Below are 27,361 nucleotides of genomic sequence, written 5' to 3'. Positions count from 1 at the left end.
GCAGAAGGAATAGAGAGAAGAAATATAGACTTAATGGTACAGTTTAAAGAGCGTGCAGAGACAGAGGATATCTGGGGATACATGTGCATAGATTTTTGGACCTTGTAGGGCATATTGAGAGTAGTTAGCAAAGCATATGGGATGTTGAGCTTCATAAGTAGAATTCTGAATACAAAAGTGGAAACCAGGCTCTGATTGGATCACAACTAGAGTATTGCAAACACTTTAGGAAGGTCTGTGAGGGTCCATGAGAGGGTGCAGAGGAGATTTAGCAGAATGATTCTAGGGATGAGGGATTTTAGTTGCAAGGTTAGGTTGGAATGTTGGGGTTGGTCTCCTTGGAGCAAAGGAGATTTATGGGAGACCTGATGGAGATGTACAAGATTATGACAGGTTTAGATAAGGTAGACAAAGAAAATCTGTTCCCATTAGTTGATGGTACAAAGGCTAGGGGAGGCAGATTTAAGGTTTTGAGCAAGAGATGTGGTGATGTGAGGAAGAACTGTTTTATGCAGGAAGTGGTAATGACAAGGAAATTATTGCCTACAAGGATGGTGAAAGCAGAGACGTTCATTGCTTTCAAAAGGAAATTAAATTGGCACTTCCGGGAAATAAACTTGCAGGGCTACAGAAACAGAGCGGGAAAATAGGACTGACTGGATTGTTCTAAAGAGAGCTGGCTTGGACTCGATGGGCCAAATGGTTTCCTTCTGTGCTGTAATGAATCTATGGGAAGAATATTGCTGTCGGCGTGCGGGATCGGGCCAATGCTTACATCAGCTACTCTTCTTTTTATATACTTTAGAAGATTTAACAATCTGTTTTTATATTTCTTACCAGTTTCTCTTATACTCCAATTTCTCCCTCTATTGTTTTTATAAGTTATTCTCTGTTGGTTTCTAAAAATTGTTACTGACAGGGGAGAGATAAGGATGAACGTATATTTTTCACAAAACCCAAAATGTAATCACAAGAGGCACTCATTCCTCATATACATATAGAAACACAGAAACATAGGGCAGAATTTTGCCCTCAGATGGCATGCGGGCCCCACCGGCTCGGTAGTGGGTGGACAGTCAACCCCTGCCACTGAAAGGGGCCCGCCATCATTTTGGGTGGGCGGGCCAATTAAGGCCTGCCCAGCGGCCTGCCCGACAGGAAGAGCTTTGCGCTTCTTGTGCGGGGGCAGGGAGGGATTCCCCATCTGTCAAAGTGCGTGCAAAAGAGCGCACTGCTCCCTGAGGAAAAGTCCTGTCTCAGGGAGATTCGTGACATGTAAGTAAAGTCTAAAAATAGATAATTTTTGAAATTATTAACATGTCCCCCTCATGTGACAATGTCACAAGAGATGGGACATGTTAATAATAAACACATAAAATTTATTAAATGTTTAAAAAATGGACATGAAGTGGATGAAGTTTCATGAATAATCTGGAGTCTGCTGGGGCTCCTGACCTGCCCGCCAGCCTTAAGCTTGGATGGGCAGGTCTTTAATTATCTTAATGAGCCTATCAATGGCCTTAATTGGCCATTGACAGGTTGGCGGGTGTTCAGTTAATTTCGCTGTCTGCCCGCCTCCCTAAAAATTTAAAGGGACCGGGATGACGTCAGGGATTCCTTCCGACATCATTTGGCATCATTTTCTCCTCGGCGAGCGGGCCCCGCCCCCAAATCACTGAGCGGAAAATCCTTGCCATAGAAAATAGGAGCAGGTGTAGGCCATTCGGCCCTTCAAGCTTGCACCGCCATTTATTATGATCATGGCCGATCATCCAACTCAAAAGCCTGCTCCCGCTTTCTCCCCATACCCTTTGATCCCTTTCGCCCCAAGAGCTATATCTAACTCCTTCTTGAAAACATACAATATTTTGGCCTCAACTACTTTCTGTGGTAGTGAATTCCACAAGCTCACCACTCTGTGGGTGAAGAAATTTCTCATCTCAGTCCTAAATGGTCTACCCCGTTTCCTCAGACTGTGACCCTTAGTTTTGGACTCCCCCACCATTGCGAATATCCTTCCTGCATCCACCCTGTCCAGTCCTGTTAGGATTTTATAGATTTCTATGAGATCCCCTCTCATTCTTCTGAACTCCAGTGAATATAATCCTAACTGGCTCAATCTCTCCTCTTTATGTCAGTCCCGCCATCCCAGGAATCAGTCTGGTAAACCTTTGCTGCACTCCCTCTATAGCAAGAACTTCCTTCCTCAGATAAGGAGAACAAAACTGCACACAATATTCTAAGTGTGGTCTCACCAAGGCCCTGTATAATTTCAGCAAGACATCTCTGCTCCTGTACTCAAATCCTCTTGCTATGATGGCCAACATACCATTTGCCTTCTTTACTACTTGCTGCACCTGCTTGCTTAAGACACACACACACACGAAAAGATGGGGCAGGATTTTTCTTTCATGGGACGGGCATACGCCCGACCCGAACGAGCGTAAAATGATGCGCAATGATGGAGGGCGAGCATCCCGACATCACTGTGCACTCACGCGATATTTCACTCGGTAGGCGCACACAGGAGTTGGCAGCGCACCCGCCAACAATTAAGTGGCCTAGTAAGGCCCTTAATCAATTAATTGACTGGAAGTTTTTGCTGCCTATCCAACCGTTTGATTGGCAGGCAAGCGAAGAGGCCAGGTGGCTTTTTCATTTTTGGTGTAACCTCAACCATGGACAGAATGAGGTTTTGACCAGTGTTTAGAAAAAAAAAAATCTTTTAATACTCATATTTAACATGTCCCTGCTCATGTGACAGAGTCACATGAGGGGCATGTTTTCATCATTTTTAATATCTTTATTTTGATTGTTAAAAATCTTTAGCTTCCGGCGGCAGCTCTGTGCCTCAGGGAGATTTTACTGCACGCATCCGTGACTTCCACAGTCATGCTCCTCCTGCACCCCCCACCCCCCCCCCCCCCCCCCCCCCCCCCCCCCCCCACCCTGTTGCAGGGCACGTTTCACACTGGCTGGCCGTTAATTGGCCAGCCAGTGTGAAATCGCGGTCAGAGCCTGATCGTGGGTGGCAGTTGGCTTTGTGACCGCTCCCAGGCCCGCCCACCGCGCCTGCCCAACGAGGGCAAAATTCAGCCCATGATTTCTGAAGATATAATGTGCACTTAGATTACTTAAAGGGTCAAAAAAAATCACTCCAATTATCAGTCCTTAAGATGGAAGTTGAAATGTTGCAGGCCTGAATGATTCTCTCTTGGTTCACTGAAGACAAAGGAGGATGGAATATTTTTTACTTTTCCAGACAATGTTGTGGTCAGAAGATATCTATTTCTGCAGGTAAAATGAATTTTCCCCACTTCTCTGCCTGAGAGGGCTTTTTGAGGCAGGGTTCTTCCTTTTTCTGTGGTCTTTGTGCAGACAGCCTGCTTTGGGCTGTTCTTGGAATGTTAAGATAACTGCAATTTCAAGCCAGTTTCTGTATTGTGACCACATAATCAATACTCCAGTTATCTACATAAATGATTCGATAGTATTAGCCATCATCACACAATGGGGAATGAATGATAGCCATTTGCACCTTATTCACACCCAACTTTGTGGAGTTTCAAGCTTGCAGACACCAAGTCCAGGGTGACCATTGTATTTCAGTTTCTCTAAACATCCAAACAATAGTAGCTGTTAACTCCACCAGTGATATGTTGCATTCTGGTGTTTCTTTAATGGAAGGTCCCCCCAAAGATCATCTTTATTTTAATGACTTTCCAGAGACATGTCCAGGCATGAGTTAGTCCCTGTCTGTATAGAAAGCACAAAAAGGTTACCTGGTCCTCCTGAAGTCCATTTTGTCAAAATAAATTGTCCACATTCTATGCTTCTTTAAAATGTAAAAATGTCCATTGTCTTTGTAGGTTCACAGGGGCATATGACACGAGTGTAACAAATTTTCCCAATCTTCTGGCCTATCACCAAACTTTCCAGTATTATACATCTTTTCTTTAATTTAATACCATCCTTAACTTCCTTAGTTTGCCACAAATGTGCATCCTTCTCATACAGTCTTTCTTTCTCAATGGAATATATCTTTGTTGAGAATTATGAAATCACTTCTTAAATGTCTGCCAAAGCTTAACCTGTTTGCCCATTCTACTTTCACCAACTCTGTCTTCATACTCTTATAATTGCCCTAATTTAATTTTACGACACTAGTTTCAGACCCAAATTTCTCACCCTCAAATTGAATGTGAAATGTGAATGTCATGATTATTCTTATCTAGAGGAATCTTTACTATGAGGTAATTTATTAATCCTGTCTTATTACACATTACCAGGTCTAAAATAGTTAGCTCTCTGGTTGGTTCCAGAACGTACTGTTATAAGAACTTGTCCCGAATACACACTATGAACTCTCATGCTTACTTCAGTATATCCTTAAAAGCTACCATTATTCCTTGATTTATATTGTCCTACAATGTAGTTACGGTCAAGGGAGCTGATAAACCACTCCCACCATTGACTTCTTTCCTTTGCTATTTCTTATTTCCACCCAAACTGATTCCACATCTTGATCTTCCGAACCAAGATCATTTCATACTACTGTACTGATCTCATCCTTGATTAACAGAGCAATCCCACCTCCTTTTCCTTTCTTCCTGTCCTTCTGAAATGTGAAATGCACGTGAATATCCAGAATCCAGCCGTGGACGCTTTGTATCCATGTCTCTTTAATGGATATTATATCATACTCATTTATTTCTATTTGTGTTATCAATTCATCCATTTGTTATAAATGCTGCATGCATCAGATAATGAGACTTTAATTCTTTATTTTTACAATTTGTCTGTGCTTTGACGTTTATTTGCTGGTGCATGTTTATGTTTGTATGCTCCGCTCCTTCCTGTAATGCTCAGATTATCTTTATCTGCATTGCTACCCTGCACTATTGCCTAGTCCTTCTCTTTAATTTTCCAAATCTCCTCTCACATGAACTCTCTCCCTCCTCCCTGCCAAACTATTTAAGTTTAAAGCAAGCTCATCCAACATTTTTTGTGTGGGGACCCACATTTCCAAGGAGCTGATGAGCAGGTAAGATACATGAATTTCAAAGAAAAAGATTGTGTGAAGAAAAGAAACAATTTGCTAAGCAAAAATAAGGCAATATGAAAGCAATAAATTGATAATTTTAAAAAGTTAACTAATAAAAATGACCATTAGAGTGTAAGAAGTTGAGAGTTTGTGTGTCCAGCTCACTCCCAGTCTTGGGGTGCTTCCTCACTCACCCTCACCCACTGAAAGAGCGGGTGAGAGTTGGTGTGTGGGAATGAGGGTGACCAAGACTCCTGAGTCTGGGAGTGAGCCAGAAACACATTCACTGCCCCTCTCTCTCTCTTTCTCTCACACACACACATATACACACACATACACATGCTCTCTCTCCTCTTTCTCTCTCACACACGCACACACAACCAGACACACACAATCTCTCCCTCCCACACACACTCACTATCCCCCTCTCTCTCTCATACACACACACTCACACACACTGTTTCTCTCCCCCTCTCAGATACACACACTCACTCTCTCTCACACACTCACTCACTGACTCTCTCCCTCTGTCTTACACACGCACACACAGACACACACACACACTCTCTCTCTCTCTCTCACAGACACCGCCAGCAGTGACTCTCTTCACCCCCAAACTGGACTCCACGGCCTCGCCCCCCACCTCCTTGGCCCTGCAGCCCATCTTTCCCTGGGCCTGCAACACCTTCTCTCCCGGGCCCCGCAACCCATCTCTCCCTGGGCCCCAGAGCACCTTCTCTTCTCGGACCCCGGAGCACCTTCTCTCCCCAGGACCCACAGCAAATTCTCTCTTTTCTTTCCCCCCTGAAATCCCCTCTCTCCCCAGCACACTTACTGCCCCTGGGAATTGCTGCTCATCCAATCAGTGACTGTTTCTCTCCCAAAGTTGCTGCTGATAGGCCTGTGACTGGCGGAGCAGTCCTCTAAGGAATCTTCAACTCCACTTACCTGTCTTACTGGCATTTTGGACAGTGGATCTGGGAGTCACAATCCTGCCTGCGGGCCGTGGGTTGGACAAGCCTGGTTTAAAATCCCTCATTAGATGATTTGCCAGTGCACTATTCAGGTGAAGGTCATTCCAACAGCACAGTTCCCTCTTTTCCCAGTATTGGTGCCAGTGCCCGTGAATTGAAACCCATTTCTCCCACACAATTTTTTAGCCATGAATTCAACTCTCTGATCATATTTACCTGATGCCAATTTGCTCATGGCTCAGGTAGCAATCCAGAGATTATTACCTTTCTGATTCTGCTTTTTAATTTAGTCCCGAACTGCTCATACTCTCTGAGCAGAACCTCTTTCTCAGTCCTGCCTATGACATTGGCATCCATGTGGACCACAACAGCTGGATCCTTCCCCTCCTACTCCAAGATCCTCTCCAACCCTGAGAAAATGTCCATAACCCTAGCACCAGGCAGAAAACATAGCTTTCAAGATTCTCACTCTCAGCTGTAGAGAACAGTGTCTATCCCCCTAGCTATACGGTCCCCTATGACTACTACATTTCTTTTTGCACCCCAAACTTAAATGGCCACCTGCATTATAGTGTTGTTGTTAGTTTGTTCATCCTCCCTACAGTTCCTGGTCTCGTCAACACAAGCTGCTAAAACCTCAAACCTATGGAACAATTGCATGGGCTGAGACTGTTAAATTGCTACCTTTTGGATCCCTAAACCTGCCTCCCTTACAGTCATACCCTCCTGTCCCTGACCACAAACCAAGTCTAAAGTACCTAGCCTAAGTGGTGTGACTGCCTCCTGGAACAAACTGTCCAGGTAACTCTCACTCCCACACCCCTCAATGCAGTGCAATGTCTAAAGCTTGGACCCCAGCACATCAACTCAGGGGCAAAGCTTCTTGAGTTGCCGATACTTACTACAGATGTGTTTGCTATAGATCACACAGGTATCCACATGCTACAGCTGTGACACATCATCTACCCTGCGAGCTTGATTTTTTTTGTACTTAACCAATTATGTTTCAAGTTTAGAATATCACTGAATGACTATCAATTGTTATATTATGGAATTTAAGTAGTTACACTCTAAATTTTATATAATACCTAAATCTCCCCACAATCAGTTTAAACTACTGCCCCAGTTTAGAGGGAAAAATAAATAAAATTCACCAATTATCTACATGCACACCTATTTAATACCTCTGGACTTCAGCTCTCAAATCTCGTTGTCCCCAGCTCCCTCTCTTGAACCACCTCTTTTTTTGTAAAAGGCCAGAACAGCAGCTCCTCTGCTACTTACCTAATTCCTGGATTTAAGCATTCCGTCTCACTTCACCCAGTCTCCAGCTGCACTTTCATGCTACTTACTTCATGCGTTTGCTAAACTCCCGTATTTGTGGAATGGGACCAGGTTGAGATTTGCGCAAACGCGTTTCACAGAGGCAACTGCCTCCACTCATGTCTAATTTTGGTGACCCAGGTGTGTGAAAAACAACATGCACAGGTTAGACCTGGTAGGACAGGTCTGAACTTTGTGGAGTCCTTTGGAGAGGTCGGACCATTTTTGATTTGGTCCTGGGATACCTTTGTGGAAGGTCAGGTGTGCCTTGGGGGAGGTAAGGTGCCCTTTGGGGTTGTTAAAATTAAACATGAATGTGTGTAAATACTGCATAAACTCATTGGCCTGAATCTTCTGGTCGGCGTGCAAGGGTGGGCCCCGTTTGCCGACGCATAAAATGACACACGGTGACATCAGGCGTGCGTCCCGTTGTCACTGCGTGTTATTCCGATCTTCAGTTCGGCGGTTGTGCACCAGAGTCGGCTGCGGACCCGCCGAATTGTCCAAGGCCTATTAAGGCTATTTAAATAGTAATTGAAATGATTAACAGGGCTGCCCGTCCAACCTTAAGGTTGGCGGGCAGGTGAAGAGCCCAGGTGGCCTTCGCATTTTTCATGGAACCTCATCCACAGGCAGGGTGAGGTTTCATAAAGGGTTTATAAGTGTAATAAAGATGTTTATTAAAATTCAGTGACATGTCCCAGCTCTTGTGACATTGTCACAGTGACACGTCTGATTTTTTTTTTCTTTATTTCAATTTTGCATACCCAAATTAATCTTCCTGAGGCAGCTCCAGGCCTCAACTCTTCCTCTTCCCCTCGCCCACACAGGGAGCACTCAGTGCTTCTGGGTGTGCGTCATGTTTGGCAGGACTTAATTGGCTTGCCCACATAAAATGGCGGCACACAGCCGATCGTGGACGCCAAATGGTTGCACGCCTGCCTGCCCCTGCTCACACTCAGTGCCCCCCCCCCCCCAATCGATGGGGAGAAAATTCTCCCCATTAACTGTCAGGCTCATTAGAACTGTCAATAGTCTCAAAATGAACTGTCAGAAGCAACTGTCAAAAATAAACATAAACCATCAAAAGCAACTGTCAGAAGTGACAACATGAACTGTTAAAAATGTCAAAATAAACAATCAAAGGTAATTGTCAAGCTATCCAAGGCCATGTAAAACTACTGCCCTTTAAATCTTTGAAAAAAATGTCTGATGTGTTTAAAAAAAGCATTGCTTGCTATTTCATTTGTTTGTTGACATAAACCTGGTGGCTACCATTACTGGATTAATGTTGCATGACTGATTTCACACCCCTCCATTATCATAGTATGGTGCCTTCTATTTCACAGTTTGATTGACAGCTTCAATTGATTATAGACTCTTTGAAGTGGGACTATGAATTCCATTTTATTTGTAAGGACTTAAGCCCTTGAATGAAATGTTTATTTTTATATAGGATTAAGTACTTGAATGAAATGTTTGTTTTTATATGGATGTAGTTGAAGGAATGTAAATGTAGTGAATGGGTTTTTGTGAACCAGCGTGCTTATTTAAAAAATAACTTAGAATTTTATTTTATTTTATATCAGCATGGGTCCTGAGGTCTGTTCATGTTTTATACTGGGTGAGTTGGCATGGTAGGTGTAAGGCAAAGAGTGATGGGTGGGGAGCATGTGTTAGCACCAAGTTGGCATAGGGGCTATAAAGGGGGTGGGAAGAAGGGCATAGGTTGGCATAGAGGGTGTGAGAGTTATGGGGTCATGGGTGGAGGGGCATAGGCTGGCATGGAGGGTATGAAGGACCATGGGTAATGGGTAGGGGGGCATATGTTGGTATGGAGTGTATGAGGGTCCATGAGGGTGGGTAGAGTACATGTTGGCATGGAGGATATGAGGGATTGGGGGAGGTAGAGAGGCATAGGTTGGCATGGAGTGTATGAGGGGCTATGGAGGGCACGAGGTGACTTGGGTTGGCATGGATGGGCATGGAGACTGTGTGGGGGTGAAGGGTTGTGAGGGGTGAGGGTTGGAGGGTTTTTTGTTTTATTGCTTTTTTTAACATCTTGGCCACGAATGCCTTCTGCCCAGCCCACCTTCAGACCCATAGCCTCCATTGTCATTCGGGGGGTAGTGGGCCTGACTCCCAGAGAACCCTGCCACCCCAGAACGAAAATCTGACCTTCCAAGGCACCATCCCCAGGCTTGGGTTTGCAAAGCTGCAAAAGTCCTGACTCTGCACATCTGACCTGAGCAAAATTCCAGGCCTTAAGTTCCAATGAGATGAGTCAGTCACTGCTGAATTGGGAACTGTTTCAAACTAGTTATCTAATTAACTACCCTGCAGGTGTGTCTAGGCAGGGACCTAGTTTATTGCTGACTAAAACTGAAAGAAACTACAATTTACTGTTACAGTTAAGCTAAATACAAACTTGACTAGATTTTAGAAAGAGATCAATCCTTAAAACTCCTTCACTTCCTGGATTTAAGCACTTAGTCTCCAGCTGCACCTTCATGTGATGACCTCACCCTGACCTGCTTATTGCAATAGACCCATTGCTTTTCTTGGGCCTTTTCTAGGTGTTCCCTTGATACAGGAGTGATTGTTTCCATCCATTCCCACATTTTCAGGATGTGTTTCACCACGTTTCAAGATGGACATTCTTCTCTAAAAATATCTAGAAGTCCATGAAGTTGTCTCCTATACAGAAGCTCAAAGTGAAAACCCTGTGGAACTTCTCAAATTGCAACACCACAAGGCAACTTAGTCCACTACTTGCTCTAATATATTTTTCCAAAGTTTTATTAAAATGCTCTAACAACTCATCTGTTGGGGGATAATATACTGCAGTTCATAAAATCTTAAACAACAAACGTAGACCTTTCATTTGTTTGCAGAGAAACAAAGTTTCCCAATCTTTCTAAGTATCTTTTGGAATTTTAACCCTGGAAAAGCTTTACCAATTTAATGATAATATTTTTGGATGAATGTTTCATCAGGTAATAGCCTCTAAACAACCGGTCACATATTGACTATCCCTTGACAAACTTTGCAAAGACTCCACTAGGTCCATAGCAATTCATTCAAAGGATGTATTGATTACAGTTTGGAGGGGTTTGAGAGGGGTGCTAGGGCTAACAGAACATAGAGATTAGGGTTATGTCCTACTAATTGATACTCCTCACAGAAAATATAAAGCACTAACATTTCTTTATAATAGCACCCAGCCAAAAAATTATTTCACAGAATGCCCAAATCCCATTCCTAACATTACATGCACCATGCTGAAGCAGGCCAAGGCCCCTGTTGCAATTAGATATGCAGACTAGATCTTGAAACAAATTCATCCTCGTATTGTCTTTACTTGCAGCACTGAACAAGCCAGTGATAATTATCACTTTCCCAAATACCTCTTTAACCACTGAATTGTTTCCCCTCTCCAAGTGAACCATTTCCCTGCCTTTTATTCTTATAGGCTGGTGTCATTCCTAATTAAAAGCAATTAAGGCCAATAATTTCTTAAAGCTATATTGTATTTTATTCAACTACTTAAAGTTGCATTCCTATCTTGAACACAGAGCTCTCATTACCATGTGACTAAATGAAAGTCAGTCTGCCCCATTCAGGCACAATTTTCTATCACATCAAGAATTCAGGTACAGAGGTCAGTGACCACATTGTGGCTTGCAAGATTATCTATACATTAAAATTAATGGGCAGTAAATTAAGTGGACAGTGAATTGGATGTATGAATCGCCATGTCTGAATTTTTGATGTTCACTCCCATTGCATAAAATTCAGGACCAGGAGTCATAAATTATAAAATTTACTCCATATAAGCTCCAACCAATCAGAATTGTGTAGTGTGAATGCACATATTTTAAATCCAATTGAATATTTTATAGTGATTTCCACAATTGACATGAGGATGAGATTAAGATTCAGTAGATGGCAGTCAATCACATTGACTTTTACGCTAACGGTTTTAAATAAGCACTTACTTCAACTTCATTTTCTTTCTGCCGCAGTGTGTCAGTGAGCTCTTCCACACGATATTCTAGACCTCCAACATGATTATCCATCACATTCTGGTTTTCCTTATTTAACTGACCTATCTGAAGATCTTTGGTTCTTAGTGCTTGGGTCAGCTGATCTATAACTCTGGAAGACCACAAAAGATATTCACATCAGTTTGAAAATCCTAAATGAAAAAATATGGCCATTTAATCTTAATACTATACATAAAAATATTGACTGCAAGGTGACTCCATTAACTTAGTGGTGGAATACTGCATTCACTTCTGTTATGTGGCATTGCCTTTAAAATACCTTACAAGCTCCAGCAGTAAAACACTTTTTAACTGCATCATTGGGGGACAAATCATCATGAGGCAACCATTAGAACTAGCAGCATAGTGCTGTTGCACTGTGACTCTATGAGAAGTCCAGTAGATCTAATAGTGTAGCACCATTGAGATGTACCACTATCAGCAAGACCTTGGGGCAGAATTATGATAATTTTCAATACTGATAAGCAAAAACAAGGAGCTGTTGATGTTTCAACACTTAAACTCAACAATATTGCAATTGACCACCAGCATCGGTTGCTTAAGATATATACAAGAAAAACTGGCTTGACTTTCAAATTTTTCAGAATATTGTCAAAATTGCAGCTGCAAAACAACATGTACAAGTTCTGTGATAGCTTTTTACAGACTATACTGTCTGGTATTAGTATGCTAGAATATATTTGCATAACAATAAAAATAGAATACTTGAACTTATGCAATGCACTATCACATTGAAATGTTTTAAAATATTTTTCCAGTGATTGCAACTGTAACATCCATTTCAAGATCACTGGCAGCCCAGAAATGGCAATGAGCTTACAATGCAGTTTTTTTTTTAGGTGTTTATATATTGAGAGTTAAGTGTTGGCCCTCGCTCGAAGAGAACACTGTGCCCTCCTTTGAATAGTGTGATTGGATTCTTAAGGTTCATTAGAACAAGTAAAGTTGACTTTGTTTTAACATCACACCTGAAGCAATGGACACCTAAAAACACAGTTCTTTCAGCACAGATCTTGAATACACATTCAAGTCACAATAAAATGAATGAAAATGAATATTCCAAGTGGAAATTTTGATTAACTTGTTTTAGATGTATTCAGTTACAGAAGTAAGATGGTTGGAATCTGCCCAAATGGAAAAGAAGAATTATGTGCTTTACTTCTCGGAGGTGAGAAACATTGAAATGGAGTAGGAATCCTAGTAAAAGAGATCAGATCAAGGTTACTGGCTAATCTCACAAAGAGTGAGCATGATCAAGATTGAAGGAAAGCCTTCTGATCTGGTTGTCATACACAAGATCACAGTGAGCAGGAAATAGAGACATTTTATGATGACATCTTGAAGTGTTATGATCAAGTTAAATCAATTGATGTGATAATTGTAAAGAGCAACTTAAATGCTAAAATCATTGAAGGAACATCAGGAATTCATGTCAGTCAATATGGCCTTGGACGGAAAAAGGAAAGATGAGAGAACTGATACAATTTTGACAAGAAAATGACCAGATAATGGCAAACACCTTCTTTAAGCCACCAAAAGGATGACGGTACACTTGGAAAAGTCCAGGTGATGTATGTAGAAATCAAATAGATTATGTGATGGTGAAACAATGTTTTAGAAATAGTCTAAAGAGCATTCATATGTATCCCGGCATGGATAAAAAAACATCATTGTCTCCTTGTGGCAAAAATTAAGTTGAAACTGAAAATACCAAAAGAGAAAAAGATGTGTGACTATTTAGACCTTGACACGTTGAAGGATGAGAATATCAGAGAGACATCTACTCTTAAAGTAAAAAAAAAGTATGAATGTCTAAGGATTGAGGAATTAGAACAAAGAGAGGGCTCAAAACAAAAAATAGAAGGCAAATGGAAAAACATGAGAGTATACAACATGTTGCAAAGGAAATGTTACCAAAGAGAAAAAGAGAAAGAGACAAGGAGTGGATGACAGGTACTAGCAATGGTGAAAGAAAGAGGAAAAAAGAGAAACACAATTGAGTTTGATGAAATTGAAAGGAAAATAAAGAATGCATGTCGGCAGGCTAAAGAGATATTGTATAACAAGATGTGTAATGAAGTATTGGAGCTGGAAAGAAATCAAAAAATGAGAGTTATCCAGCAGAAGGTGAAATATCTGACAGATAGAAAGATAGGGATAACAACAGATAGTAGTGCATAAAAGACAAACGGCGGAATTTTCCGTGCCTGTTGACATCGGGCATGTTTGGAGGTGTGAATGGACAATATGGTGAGAAGGCCAAAAATCATTTTCATGACGCCATGAAACCAGTTGGCGATTGTCCATGCAGCCCATCGATCGCGGGCCACGTTTTCGCCATCGGACATTGGGAACTTCATTGTAATACATCAGCATATAAGGCTAGTCCACTGGACTCATCCCCTCCCCCATTTCGGTGTGATTGCATGTCGACGTGTTTCACAACAGCATACAAAAGGCGTGCACTTGGCAGGCTGCACTTTGAGGGGAACTCGGAGGTGAGTACACAGTCATGTGGTGCGCTCACCCAGGTCGCCTGTTGGACTTCAAGGTTGAGTCACGTTTTGGGGAGGGGTGGGGGGGGGGGCGGGGTGTAGGGCAAGGCTGTCCTGCAGTTGAAGATAGACCACAAGTATGTGTGGGGTGGGGGGGTGAGGGGGTGGGGGTGGGTGGGTGAGGGAAGCAGCCACGCATTAGGAACACTTTCTATAAAGTGACCATCTCTCTGCAGCTGAGACAGTTCAGGCGCAGCCACATTGATATGACTGGAGTCGGGCCTCTAGCTTATCTGCCCACTCAAGCAACGCAAAGGTATCAAAGTGCCACCGAAGTTCTCCTGAGCTTTTCACCCCTCGGGCACAGACTACAAACTAATGAGCATTTTTAGTGGGCTGCAGAACAGTTGGACAACTGGTCCCAATCTGTACAATCTCCTTGCTAAAACTGGCCATGGAGCAGTCACTGGTGGAGGCATCACAGCCCCTTGCAATGTCATCAACCTGGTTTGGACCAGACTCCTCCATGGTTCAAGCTAACAGTGCAGCCTTGCAGAACGGGTTAGGAGAATTCCTGTGCCTGAGCTGAGAGCACAGCATGCACTGCAATAGGCAAAGATGCTGCCAATTGGTCAGGTGGAGTGGGGCGGAGGAAGGTGGGTTTTGGGCAGCCATGCAATGCACTAATCCCCGGCCATCCAAGTGGTGCCAGCACTCTCCAGGATGTGTTCAGGGGCCTTCAGATTTAACCAAGAGGGGTTCTTAGTACACCCATGCTAACCCATGCATCTCTCTCTTTCATCCTGCAGGAGAAGTACATCAAAATCATGGAGCCTGGTGAACTAGCTGTATACCTCATGGCTTACAGAGTGCAAAGATGATGGAAAAGAGAGCAACTGAGGTGCCTGGCTGCGTAGAAGGAGGAGCAGCACCCTCTGGAAGAAGGATCGGTTGGGGCTCACGCACACGCCTCTGAAGAGCCACAGTGAGCCATCACTGTTTGGCATCTAGTTAGACCCAGGGTCTATAGATGTTGCCTTTCATTCCTGCCGATAACCGAAAACCAGTGTCACCGAAGGCTGAGCATGACTAGGGAACTGGTTGGTCACATCTGCCAGCTACCGCAGGATTTGGCACCATGGGGACATGGAGGGCATCCACTGCCAGTGACCATGTAAGTGACAGCGTTGCTCAATTTCTATGCCAGTGGCTCCTTTCAGGGCTCCACTGGTGACCTCTGTAGGATCTCACAAGCCGCCACCCTGAAACGCATCTATGAAATCACAGATGCCATCTTTGCGAGGGCACACAACTTTGTGCATTTCGCCCAAGACCAGGAGAGCCAGGATGCAAGAGTGATTGGATTTGCCCAGATCTCAGGTTCCCATAGGTGCAGGCTGCCATTGACTGCACTCACATGATGCTCAGATCTCTGTCACAACAGGCGGTAAACTATGTCAACCGCAAGGAATTCCATTCGCTGAATGCACAACTAGTGTGCGACCACCACATACGCATCCTGCAGGTCCACACATGGTTTCCAGGGACTCCTACATTCTCAGTCAGTCACAGATCCCTGTATCTTCCAGGGTCCACAGAGGCTGCAGGGATGGTTCTTTGGGGATAAGGGCTACGCACAGAGGATATGGCTGATGACACCTGTGTGGTGGCCTCAGACTGCAGCAGAGCGAAGCTATAATGAGGCTCATGTTGTAGCCTCCTGGTGTAGCAGACCATTGGCATGCTGAAAATGAAGATCCAGTGCCTGGATTGGTCTGGAGGAGCCCTGCAATATAGTACACTGTTGTAGGGGAGGCCGAGTTGCACTGTTAGTGATAGAGTTGATTCACAGACACTCCTTGGGTGGAAACATTAAGTTTAGTTACAATATACTCAGCAGCAACTACATGTGTGCTTTCAACTCCAACTCATTCTCTACACTGCCTCTTGAAGTAGCCCGCGCTACTCTCCTATTGGTTACTCCAGATTATGTGATTTTCTTTAACAAGTATTATTCTTAAAGGTACACACTAAATAAAACCATGGCCAGGATATCCCGGTCAGCGAGCGGGGGGTGGGCGGAACTCCTGATGTCACCCCACCTCATTTCAATTTTCAGGTCAGCGGGGGCTCAGCAGAATCAGCTGTGTGCCCGCCAACCTGTCAATGGCCAATTGAGGCCATTGACAAAGTAGTTAAAGTAATGGACTTGCCCATCCAAGCTTAAGATTGGCGGGCAGGCCGGGAGGCCTGGTGGGTTTAAGAAAAAGCATCAAACCTCATCCACGGGCAGGATGAGGTTTCATGTAGGTTTAAAAATTTTTAATAAAATTGTCAATGAAAGTAATGGACATGTCCCAACTCATGTGACAGTGTCACATGAGGGGACATGTCAGGGAAATTTATTTCTTCTGCTGTTAAAATTTTTTCAGACAGTAGCCGATCTCCCTGAGGCTCCACTTAGCCTCAGGGAGATGAGTGCACTCTTTCATGCGCATGCGCAAAAGAGCACACTCTCAGCTCAGGGAATTCCCCCCCTGCACAGCCCGCACAGGGAGTGCATAGAGCTTCCTTGCGGACATCACCCTGGGCGGGCCTTAGTTGGCTTACCCACGTAAAATGGCGATGCGCCCCCAATCTGGGGCAACGATTGGAGGCACGCCTCCATGTGCCCGCTCCTAAACTTTCCCCCCAACGGGGGGAAAATTCTGCCCCTTTATTACTACAGCCCACAGAGGGCGTCACACACCATTGTTGCCTGCTGCGCCCTTTACAACATGGCGCTGCAACTGGGAGAGAAGCTGGCTGAGGAGGAGATGCAGGGGCTGGAGGTTTCCTCCGTTGAGGGGGGCATTGACAGTGATGAGGGTGAGGAGGCCCTCGAAGGTGGCCCTCGCCTGGCCAGATGAGGCGGGGGCTCGGGAGGACCTCATAGCTGCTAGATTTGTAGAGCATAATGACGGCATGCAATAAGGAGATACCATAAGATCCTCACATTACACCTATGAATGTCTGGCTTATGGCAGTGCGAATACCCTCTGTGATAATGCTCCTGTCATGGAGATGCAGTGGAGGCCCTAGCTGTCGCTTGATTGCAGGAGGATATTGACAACATGCAGTGAGGACACTCCATAGATCTTCACATAGCCTCTGAGAATTTCTGACTCCTGTCTAGCCGAGGGCAGCTCACTTGTGCTCTGTGATCAGGGTCATATCATAGAGACGCAGCCATGAAATTTTAAAAGCATCTGATCCTTTGTCCGCCTTCAGCACCCGACTCCTTCAGGAGCGCAGCACCACTGGTCACAGATGCTGAAGAGATGGGGGCCAGCCCCCCTTAAAGGTGCTGAGAGCACACAGAGAGAATGAGAGAACTCTGTGACACCTGCCCATGACATTCTGGCAGCAATGACAAGAACCACCGAGGTGCAAGCATCACTAATGTGTTCAGGGTGTGCGGACCATCACTTTGGCCTGAAGGCCACACAGAGCACAGGGAAGAGGCCCTGGACTAAGACACCTGCCTTTATCTTGTGCACAAAGGTTTCACATCTGAATGACAAGAACACTGCTCATCAGAGCAAGGAGCCATAGGCAGGGAGATATTCTTGGGAGTTTATTGATAATAGTGAACATTATGTACAATTGATTAACACCAGTGCCCAAGCTGTGCAACTACATCTTCTTAACCTTCCTAACCCTGATGTTACGTCTTGGTGCACCCCAGACATCCACAGCGAATGTGGAGGCAGCTGCTGACTGCTATGCCCTGTGTGTGATGACTTTGGCGGGCGTGCTCTGGAGGGCTGAGACTTGGTGGGCCCCACCTGCTTTCGGGGTCCTGCTTTGTGGCAGTGGCACCCTCCTAAGCCTGTGGAGCTAGACCTGCAGAGGTCACAGAAAGAGGGGCTGCACACTCCTAGAGTCATCTGGATGGAAAATCCCCAATGGTTGGGGGATGAGGGGGGAGTGCACCTGCTGATTCTCCTTCCTTTGGGTGCCCCTGGCTGACTCCTTGAGGAGAAGGAGTAGCTGGAGTGAGATGGAGCTGCCCCGCACCCCTCTCGCATACACACTGTTGGAGGCCAACTATGGTGTCAGCGAAGGAGGTCAGCCCACACAACAGTGCAAGAGCGATGACCTGGACCAAGGTCTTCATGGCAGCCGTCATCCTATCAGTGTTGACATCGGTACGTTGGCATGCCGGCATTATCACCTCAGCCTGAAGGCGGGCAGACTTCTCCATCGTGCCTTGAAATTTGAGGAGTGCGGCGGACATCCCTTCCTGATGTTACCGAGCTTGCATTTGCAGCTGCAGCAACTGTAGTGTGACCGAGTCCAGAGGCCCATCTTCTGACTCGGACTCAGCAAATTTCTGGCCTCCAGCAGTCTCTCAAGTGCTGGACACCGGAAAGGTCCCTACTGCCAACTGCTGTGGATCAGAAAGTGCAATGTGCTCAACAGACTGTGATCTTGAGGCTGTTCTAAAGCTAGGTCCCATGGAGTGTGTGTCTCTGTGCTGCTGGAGGATGTGGGCGAGCGCTGTAACAGGGCTTCAAGGCGCATGCCTTCAGATTCCTCTTCAGAGATTTATTTGGGGCTTTATTGGAGGCCCTGGGTCATGGACTCTGTTGGCTGTTTGGCAGATGTGCCTGCGAAAGCAAGGAGAGATAATTAGTGCATGGCAGTGGCCTGTGAAACAGGACACATCATTCACAGCATGGTTGTCTGATGGATGTTGCACTGCTGGATCCTCACTTGGTTGAGCACCACCGACCTCACCGTCAGCACAGGAATGGTCCAGATTGTCGCCGGCCGGCTAGATGGCTCTGTTTTCAAAGTGCTTGAGGACCTTGATTTCGGGCATTCCTCCACCGGCCTGTGACCTCTCCCACTTGTTGTGTGCCAGCTTGTTCTGCATGAATAAAGATGGGGATATTGTAAGCAGGGCGCCTGTCAGGCCAGATGATAAGTATGCCTGGCATGTGTCAGTGGTGAGTGGTCCCATGGATGGGATGAAGGCAATGAAGGTGCACGTGAGAGAGTGAGTGGTGATGTCCCTTGAACCGGCAATGAGTGAGGGCCCTGTGGATGTGTGATGTGTTTGTGAGTGTGTGATTTGAGAGTGAAACGGAAGAGATCATTCATGCTCTTGCGGCACTGGGTGGCTGTCCTCTTTTGCAGGCATTGGCACTGACCACCGGTGCCACAGCCTCTCAAGCCAGATTGGTGATATTGTTGCCCATCCTGTGGCCAGAGCAGAGGTATAGGACATCACGGCGGGCCTCCACTGCATCCAAAAGGCCCTCGAGGGATGCGTCATTGAACCTGGGGCTGCAGTCTTTTTGCTTTTTGGGGCCATGTCTTCTTTGCAGCAGTCATGCACTAGAAGCACTGAGAGGTGTGTGCGCAGCTGCATTTTAAATATGGCACCCAGCATGATGAAGTGGTGAGGTGATGGTGTGGTGGATGAATGAGAGCATAATTAACCATAATTAATGCGGCAAGTTTGGGACAATACGGTGTGAAAAGCCACCATTGCGGACGGCTGATAAAATATTGTATGAAAAAAATTGGACAGAATATATAAGTGAATTGTATAATGATCCAAATCGAGGAAGTCCTCAAGATATAGAGGCAAACAACAAACCAAGCATCCTGATGTCAGAGGGAAAGAATACTTTGAAATTGATGAGTACAGGAAAAGCTCCAGGCATAGATTAAGTCATAACAGAACATCTAAAAGCCCTTGGAGAAACTGAATTAGAAATGATAACAGAAATTTGTGATCAAATATATACCAAAGGATTCATTTCAAGTGAGCTGAGACATTCATTATTTAAGTTACCTAAGAAACCTAAAGCAATGGAGTGCAGTCATTTTAGAACAATTAACTTAATGAGTCATCTCATTAAAGTAATCTTGAAAATCATTATAGAAAGAAATAGTAAAATATTTGAAGCAGAAATTGGTGAAACACAGCCTGGATTTAGACCTGGAATAGAAGCAAGAGAGGAAATATTTAACCTAAGAACAACCATCAATAAACATCTAGAAGTAAATAAGAACATTTAAAGATGCTTCATGGACTATGAAAAACATTCGACCATGTTTATCACCAAAAGCTAATAGATATGTTGTTGAAATGTGACATTGACAGGAAAGATGTGAGATTTATCTTTAGCCTATATTGGGACCAAATAATGAGCGTCGTGAGAAGAGGGACAATCGGTGAAGAGAGGAGTACGAAAAGGCTGTGGACTGTTGCCAAAATTATTCAATCTATATACAGAACAAATATTCAGCGATTAGATGAACTTCCAGGGATAAAAATTGGAGACAAGAACATAATAAACTTGCAGTACTAACGAATAGCTGTACTGGCAGAAGAACCAAAAGACACGCTACAAATTTCGTAGATCAAGTAAAAGCTAGAAGTTTAGAATATGGATTGAGTATAAGCACCAAAAAGACAAAAACAATGTAGTTAGAAGAAACTAAAGTGAATATTGAAGTGGATGATGTCACACTGGAACAAATAGATAGGTCTGTGTATTTAGGGCAATAACAGAAGATGGTAAATGTGATGCAGAAGTTAGAAGAAGGATAGAGACAGCCAGAACTAATTTTTTGAAGATGAAGGATGTTTTAACAACAAGAAAACTCAAGCTTGTAACAAGGGAAAAACTCATAGGATTCTATCCACTTTCCTGTATGCTTCAGAAACCTGGGGAATAAGTAAAAATCTGTGGAAGAAAATAGAAGCCTTTGAAATCTGGATGCTAAGATGTATGCTAAAATTGCATACACAGACCATAAGACAAATGACAAGGTACATGAAATTGTAAGAGCAAAAAGAACTCTAAAAAGTGACAGTCAGAAAAGAAAATGTTAATATTTCAGCCATTTGATTGGAGCTTAAAAGGTGGAGAGATCTGTTCCAGAGAGCAAAGCGGAGGGCAGTAGAAAGACGGGTCAACCCAGGCATAGTTGGATGACTGATGTCACAGAGTGGTTGCAGACAAACCACAGTGGATGTATGAGGATGGCACAAGACAGGTGAGCATCACATACCATGACAGAGGATCTCCTGGCTGGAATAGCTACAAGAGGCAGCAGCAGCAACAGATCCACATTTTCAGAGGAAAGCAACAGTGACTTAAACTTCTGCAACATGCCCTTGCATCAACCATCCAAATACAAGTTGGTCCGGAGCTTTTATTTTTAAACAATTACATTAAAATGTGTCTTCCGTATTTACCTGTTCTTTTCTGTTAAAGCTATTTCATTAGTCTCCCATAATCTTAGCTTCTCTTGGTTCTCCCAGTTATAATTGTTTAATTTCTTCTCCAATTCAAGGGATCGTAGTTTCTCGGCCTCTGCAACAGCGTTCATCTTCTCCGCTTCATTCTTGGCTAGTCTGGTTTCCTGTATGTACCAGAACAGTAAGTAATGTATTAGATTTCTATAAGTTTTATTTTTGAATTTACAAATCTTCAAATTTTGTTACCTCTTGAAGCAATTTGGTAAAATCATGTGTCATGTTTTGTTTGCTACTCTCACAAAAAGATGCATTGACATGTGGGCAAACTTTTTCTTAGTCTAAATGTGGGTAAAAGAGTCAGTGCAAGCATAAAATGGGTGTCACCACTTTACAGTCTCTTTGCTGACATTGATGACTTAAAGAATATATACCCAAAAGAGATGTTGGAAATAAAAGAGCCAAGGATGGAAAACATAATATAATACCACTGAAAACAAATGATTGGAGCTGGGGTTGGAGATAAGATAACATAGATTTGTCACTCAGGTGAAATCCCGACTGCAGGTAGGGTGGAGCATGATTTCTGTCTGTCCATTGTCAAGTGGGCTAACCCTTTTACGATTTCTGTGTCAAATGCACTTAAGATGAGCGCCATGTTACAGGAAAACCTGTAATTTGGTGCTTGGCTACTGGGGGTCAGGAATTGATACGCTGCTACAGGATTTAAAGGTATCTACAATTTAAATCGGCCCGCATTCACACAAACAGATTGCACAGCATGAAGTTAAATTTAGAAATATTGTTTGTCGGATCTGGAGGAGGGCAGAGTGCCCCTAGCTTCTTAGCTGTGGAAGTGCTGCTGGAGAAAGTAAGACAGAAAAGGAAGACCCGATTTGGCAAAGATGGTACAGGCTCCCAAAGGGAGCAGCTGAGCGGCAATTAAAGAAGGTTGTTATGACAGCCACTGCTAACTCTATGAACCCATGCATGATAATGCAGTGCAGGATAAAGTTTAATGACCTTACCAGGTCTTTCAAGGTAAGAAAGTCAGCTACACCTGCAAATGCAATGTACAAAGCAAGTCATTTGCAGTGATTTCCCCTCACTTTGTGTTGAACTGCTTGAATTATTTACCATTAAGACCAGGAGGTAACAGAGTGTTGTCATACTCCCAACCTTCACCTGGAAGTGTTTCTGCACTCACAACCTTACATGCATTAATCCCAGTAAAAACTTGCATAGCATTTAACTTTTGGGCGTACATAATTGTCATCACACCCATTACTGGCTGCACACTGATATCAGAGACGGCCTCCCATCTTTCACCATAGTTAAGTGTGAGCAGATCTCATTCTGCTGCCCATATCCTCACTTGCATCAAGTCCCATTTAACCATTGCCCCTGTGCTTGCTAATCTACATTGGCTTCTGGTATACAAAAGCCTTGATTTTAAAATTCTCATTTTCAAGTTCAAATCCCTCCATGTTTGAACGCTTTCTTATCTTTGAAAATTTAATCAATTCTACAACTCCTTCCACTCTGGCCTCTTCTGCACCCCCTCCCCCAACAGTTCTTTAGCACCAGCATTGCCATTTGTATCTTCATCCATTTAAACACAAAGCTCTGGAATTCCCTCTCTAATTCTTTCCACCTCTCTCTCCTCCTTTAAGACCCTTCCTAAAACCTAACTCTTTGACTAAGTCTTTGGTCACTTGTCCTATGTCTCCTTTATAATGCTGACAAACTTTGCTCCTGCAAAGTGCCTTGGAAAAATTTACTACATTAAAGGTGCAACATAAATGCAAGTTGTTGGTGTTGTTTGCATATGAGGACTCATTCAGTGGCCACAATATGACACTGATGGCAGTCATGAATAGTCTGCCATAGACATCATCCTGCCCACCACTTACCAGCTCCCATTGAAAATGCAGGAAATTTAAATGAGGACTCACACCAAGTAATTCATCTCCATGCATATTTTCTTTACTCTTAAACCTGTTGATGCGTGGGAACAGAGGAAATAGGAGTAGGAGTAGGCCATTTGGTCCCTCAAGCCTGCTCCACCATTCAACTAGATCATGGCTGATCTTCTATCTCAACAAAATTTTTCTGCGCTATACCCAATTATCCCTTGATATCTTTAATATCTAGATATCTATTGATCTCTGTCTTGAATTTACTCAATGATTGAGCCTCCACAGCCCTCTGGGGTAGCAAATTCTAAAGATTCACCAGCCTCTGAGTGAGGAAATTCCTCCTTATCTCAGTCTTAAATGGCCTACCCCTTATTCTGAGACTGTCCCCTAGTTCTAGGCCCAGTAGCCAGGGGAAGCATCCTTCCTACATCTACACTGTCCATGGTTGGATTACTTTTCCTGCTGGCTCTTGTGCCTCAAAGGAGTATAAATTTGTTGCAAACCGTGGGCAGCATTTCCGCCCCATTGGGGGGGATTGTGCGGGAGTGGGCACGAGCGGGAGGGTTCCCGATCAGTGCCCCCCACCCCGGTCAGGCGCGTGGTGTCATTTTACATGATGTCTGCCCAGAAGTGCGCTGGGGCATTCCCTGAGCCGGGAGTGCGCTCATTCGTGCGTGTGTGTGAAAGAGTGTTATGATCACTCTTGCCCAGAGTCTCCACTACAACAAGATTTTTAATTGGCCCCTTCTCATTGCATAATACTAGATTTAAAAGAACCCATTCTCTAGTTGTTTCCTCAACATACTGTTCTAGAAAACCATCTTATATACATTCCAGGAATTTGTCTTCCATGGCATTAGTATAAATTAGATTTACCCAGTCTATATGTAGATTGAAGTCTGTCATGATTACTGTATTACCCTTGTTACATGCACCTCTAATTTCATGTTTGGTGGCCTATAAACAACTCCTAACCATATATGCTGCCCCTTGCTGTAACTTAGCTTCACCCAAACTGAATTCTACATCTTGTTCTTCTGATCTAAGATCCTCTCTTGCTATTGTACTGATCTCACCCTTATTAACAGTGCTACCCCACTTCCTCTTCTTTTTTTATCCTTCCTAAATGCTGAATCACCTTGAACATTCAGTTCCCAGGCTTGGTCACCCTGCGGCCACATTTCCTCTTTGGCAATTAGTTCATACCAGTTCCATTTAAGCTGTCAATTCATCTACCTTTTTGTGAATGCTGCGTGCATCCAGATGGAGTGCCTTTAATTCTGTCTTTTTATTATTTTCATAACCTCTAGCCTTATTTGCTGATGCACTCTTAAGTTTGTATGCTCTATCCTTTTCTCTCTTTCTGCCATGCTCTGATTATTATTTCCCTTATTGCTACCTTGCTCTCTTGTCATGTCCTCTCTTTTTGATTTATCGCACCTTCCCTCACCTGATCCCTCACCTCGGCTATTTGGTTTAATGCCCTCTCTACTGCCCTAGTTATACACCTCGCCAGAACACTGGTCCCAACATGGTTCAGGTGAAGACCATACCAACGGATGCCAGTGCCTCATGAACCAAAACACATTTCTCCCACACAAACCTTTAAGCTACGCATTTAACTCTCTAATCTTATTTATCCTACTCCAATTTGTTTATGGCTCAGGTAATAATCCAGAGATTATTACAATTGAGGTTCGGCTTTTTAAATTAGCCCTTAGCTGTTCATACTCTCTAAGCAGAATCTCTCTCCTAGTAACACCTGTGTTGTTGGTACCTATGTGGGCCATGACAACTGGATCCTCCCCTCCCACTACAAGTTCCTATCCCTTTCAGAGCAGATGTCCTGAACCCTGACACTGGGCAGGCAACACAGTTTTCTGGAGTCACACTGTTGGCTGCAGAGAACTGTGTCTATCCCCCAAGACAGAAGATTTCTCAAGACTGCCCCTACCTCTCCTACAATATGACCCTTGGCTGTCTGTTACTCTTGTGGGAAGACACCACAGATTTTAGCATCACCATTTGGCATGACTCAGACTGGAAATTAAATGGAGCAGAGAACTAAGGCCTGTAATTTTCCCACTTGGTTACTCAGTTTAGTGCTTTAAGCACTCTACGCTAAAAATGCACATCATTCTTTAAATAATGTAATAAGGCTTCCTTATTGGAAATGCATTGTGAAGTTAAGTGATGTAAAGGTTTTTCATAGTTGGGCTAGGAAGATGGGCTAAAGGGCCTTCCACATCTATGTTTTGATTTTACAAAAGGTTTACTCCACATAATGGTCAGTTAAATGAAGGAAGGCATAGATTAAGTCCAAGGCTGTGTCACATCTTCACTCACCTCCTGCAGAAGCTGAATCTTATTATGCAAAATGGCTTGTACATGCTCGGTCTCCTGTTGTGTCTCCTCATATTTATGGTGGTTCTCGGCCTCATTTTGGTTGTGCAGATTTTCAACGGCTTTCCTGACAAACATAATAAGAGGAAATTATGACTTGCTCACGTTTTAAAAGGTACTCATCAGTGTGTTGTCTTGTTTTGTTGATATAAAGATTTCAAGGCAATTAAACATGGACATTTTATTTATATGGTGAAACCTCTATAATCTGCATTCCAATTATCCATCATCTTTCTTATGCATCAGAATTTGCGCAGGAGAAAGTCTTGTAGGAGCTTTCACCTCACTGCATAGCCCACAAATGTTTCACCAGTTATTTGGAAAGCACCTCCTTTGCTTAGTCAATAGAACTACAAAATGTTCTATTTATACCAGTGATCTTCACTAATTTTCAAGCAAGGGCCACTTCAGCAAAAAATCTGCAATGTGAGGGCCACATTAACTACCTTAATAAATTATCACTGCTTCATCTGACTCTGAAATAATGTTACAGAGTGACACGTATAACTAAAACAAATCATAGTACACTTAAAAATAAATACACATGTACAGTTAAGAAATACACCATTTATAAAACAAGAACCAGAAAAATATAAGGAATTAAAAATGCACCTATGCAAGTAAACTTTTTAAAAGCTGAATAATGCACAACTTGCTTAAGGTGCAATATTCTATGTGGCTAAATTCCTACATTCTTAAGTTCCTATAACTTTTATATTTTTAAACTTATTTTATTTTGAAAGAAAAATGTAACTTTCTACTTAAGTTACCTCCTGCCTGCCTCCAATCCTGCTTCCTGAACCTCCTGCTCCATGATCCAGATTGCTGCAGATCCTCTGCCTCCCCAACCCTCAGCATTGTGGCCTCTCCCCCTCCCAAACCTTTGAGTTGTTGCCTCTTCACCGACCCTGACCCACCCTCTCGCAGAATCTCCCATTCCCTGATTTACCCTCTTTCTGCTTCCCTCTCCTGGATTTGCGTTCCCATTCAAGATCCCGCCGCAACTCGGGGGCGGGGGTGGCGGTGGTGGGGAACATAGGTGTCGGGAGGTTGAGGTTGGGGGGTGTGGAACAAAGGTGGCCAGGGGTATGAGTTTGGGGGCTAGGGGAGGCAGAGGTGTCAGGGGGTTGAGGTTGGGAGAGGGGAGGAGGGATCACGGGGGCAGGAGCGTGTAATGGGGAGAATGCAGCAAGTTGGGGGGTAGATGTAGGGGATGGAGCTCTGAGAGAGGAAGGAATTCAGAGTGGGGAAGGTGTCTGAGGGGAGGAGGGAGTAAGAGTGGAGGAGGGAATGAGGGCGGAGAAGGGAGTAAGAGTGGAGGAGGAAGTTTGGAGGTGGAAAGATGTTCAGGGGAGGAGGGATTAAGAGTGGAGGAGGGAGTTTGGAGTGGGGAAGGTATCTGGGGGGAAGAGGGAGTAAGGGTGGAGGAAGGAGTTCAGAGGGGCGAAGGTGTCTGGGTGAAGGAGGGAGTAAGGGTGGAGGAGGGAGTAAGGTTGGAGGATGGAGTAAGGGGTGGAGGATGTCCAGGTGAATGTGCAAGGTAGGACAGGTGGAGTCAAGGACAGCTTCCTGGGGATCAAACTGAGGGTGGGCGTGGTAGGAGTAAATGGTGAAAAAAAGAGAGGGCAGTGTAAACAGGAAGGGTGGGCGGGTGAGGATGAGTCGGTAGAGGTAGATGGGATGGCGAGGGTGGTTGGTGGGGATGCAGAGGCTAACGTAGACCCTGGGGGTGAGAAGGAGGGAGTCAGGGAGGTCAGTATGGATGGGGGTGGGGTTCTCAGGAAGGAAGAGAATGTACACGTTCATCTGGACATCCTGGAAAGACAAGGGTTCGGGTTGGTAGGTGATGCTGGGGGCGGGGATCAACAGTGATGG

At 44.1% G+C, this 27,361-nt stretch overlaps 1 protein-coding gene across 1 annotated transcript in view; it reads right to left on the bottom strand.

The window, feature by feature from the left end:
- Window positions 1-27,361, bottom strand: part of LOC121289280 (phosphodiesterase 4D interacting protein) — a 288,682-nt gene that overhangs the window by 199,718 nt on the left and 61,603 nt on the right. The window contains exons 3-5 of the mRNA XM_041208572.1: window positions 25,430-25,553; window positions 21,165-21,331; window positions 11,340-11,499 (exon numbers count right to left, since the gene is read on the bottom strand). Of these exons, the coding sequence (XP_041064506.1) occupies window positions 11,340-11,499; window positions 21,165-21,331; window positions 25,430-25,553 (451 nt within the window). The remainder of the gene's footprint in view (window positions 1-11,339; window positions 11,500-21,164; window positions 21,332-25,429; window positions 25,554-27,361) is intronic.

Source organism: Carcharodon carcharias, chromosome 16 (assembly GCF_017639515.1).
Source record: "Carcharodon carcharias isolate sCarCar2 chromosome 16, sCarCar2.pri, whole genome shotgun sequence".
NCBI classification, from domain to species: Eukaryota; Metazoa; Chordata; class Chondrichthyes; order Lamniformes; family Lamnidae; genus Carcharodon; species Carcharodon carcharias.
The sequence above is the reverse complement of the archived record's forward strand: the minus strand, read 5'-3'. Positions and strand labels throughout refer to the sequence as shown.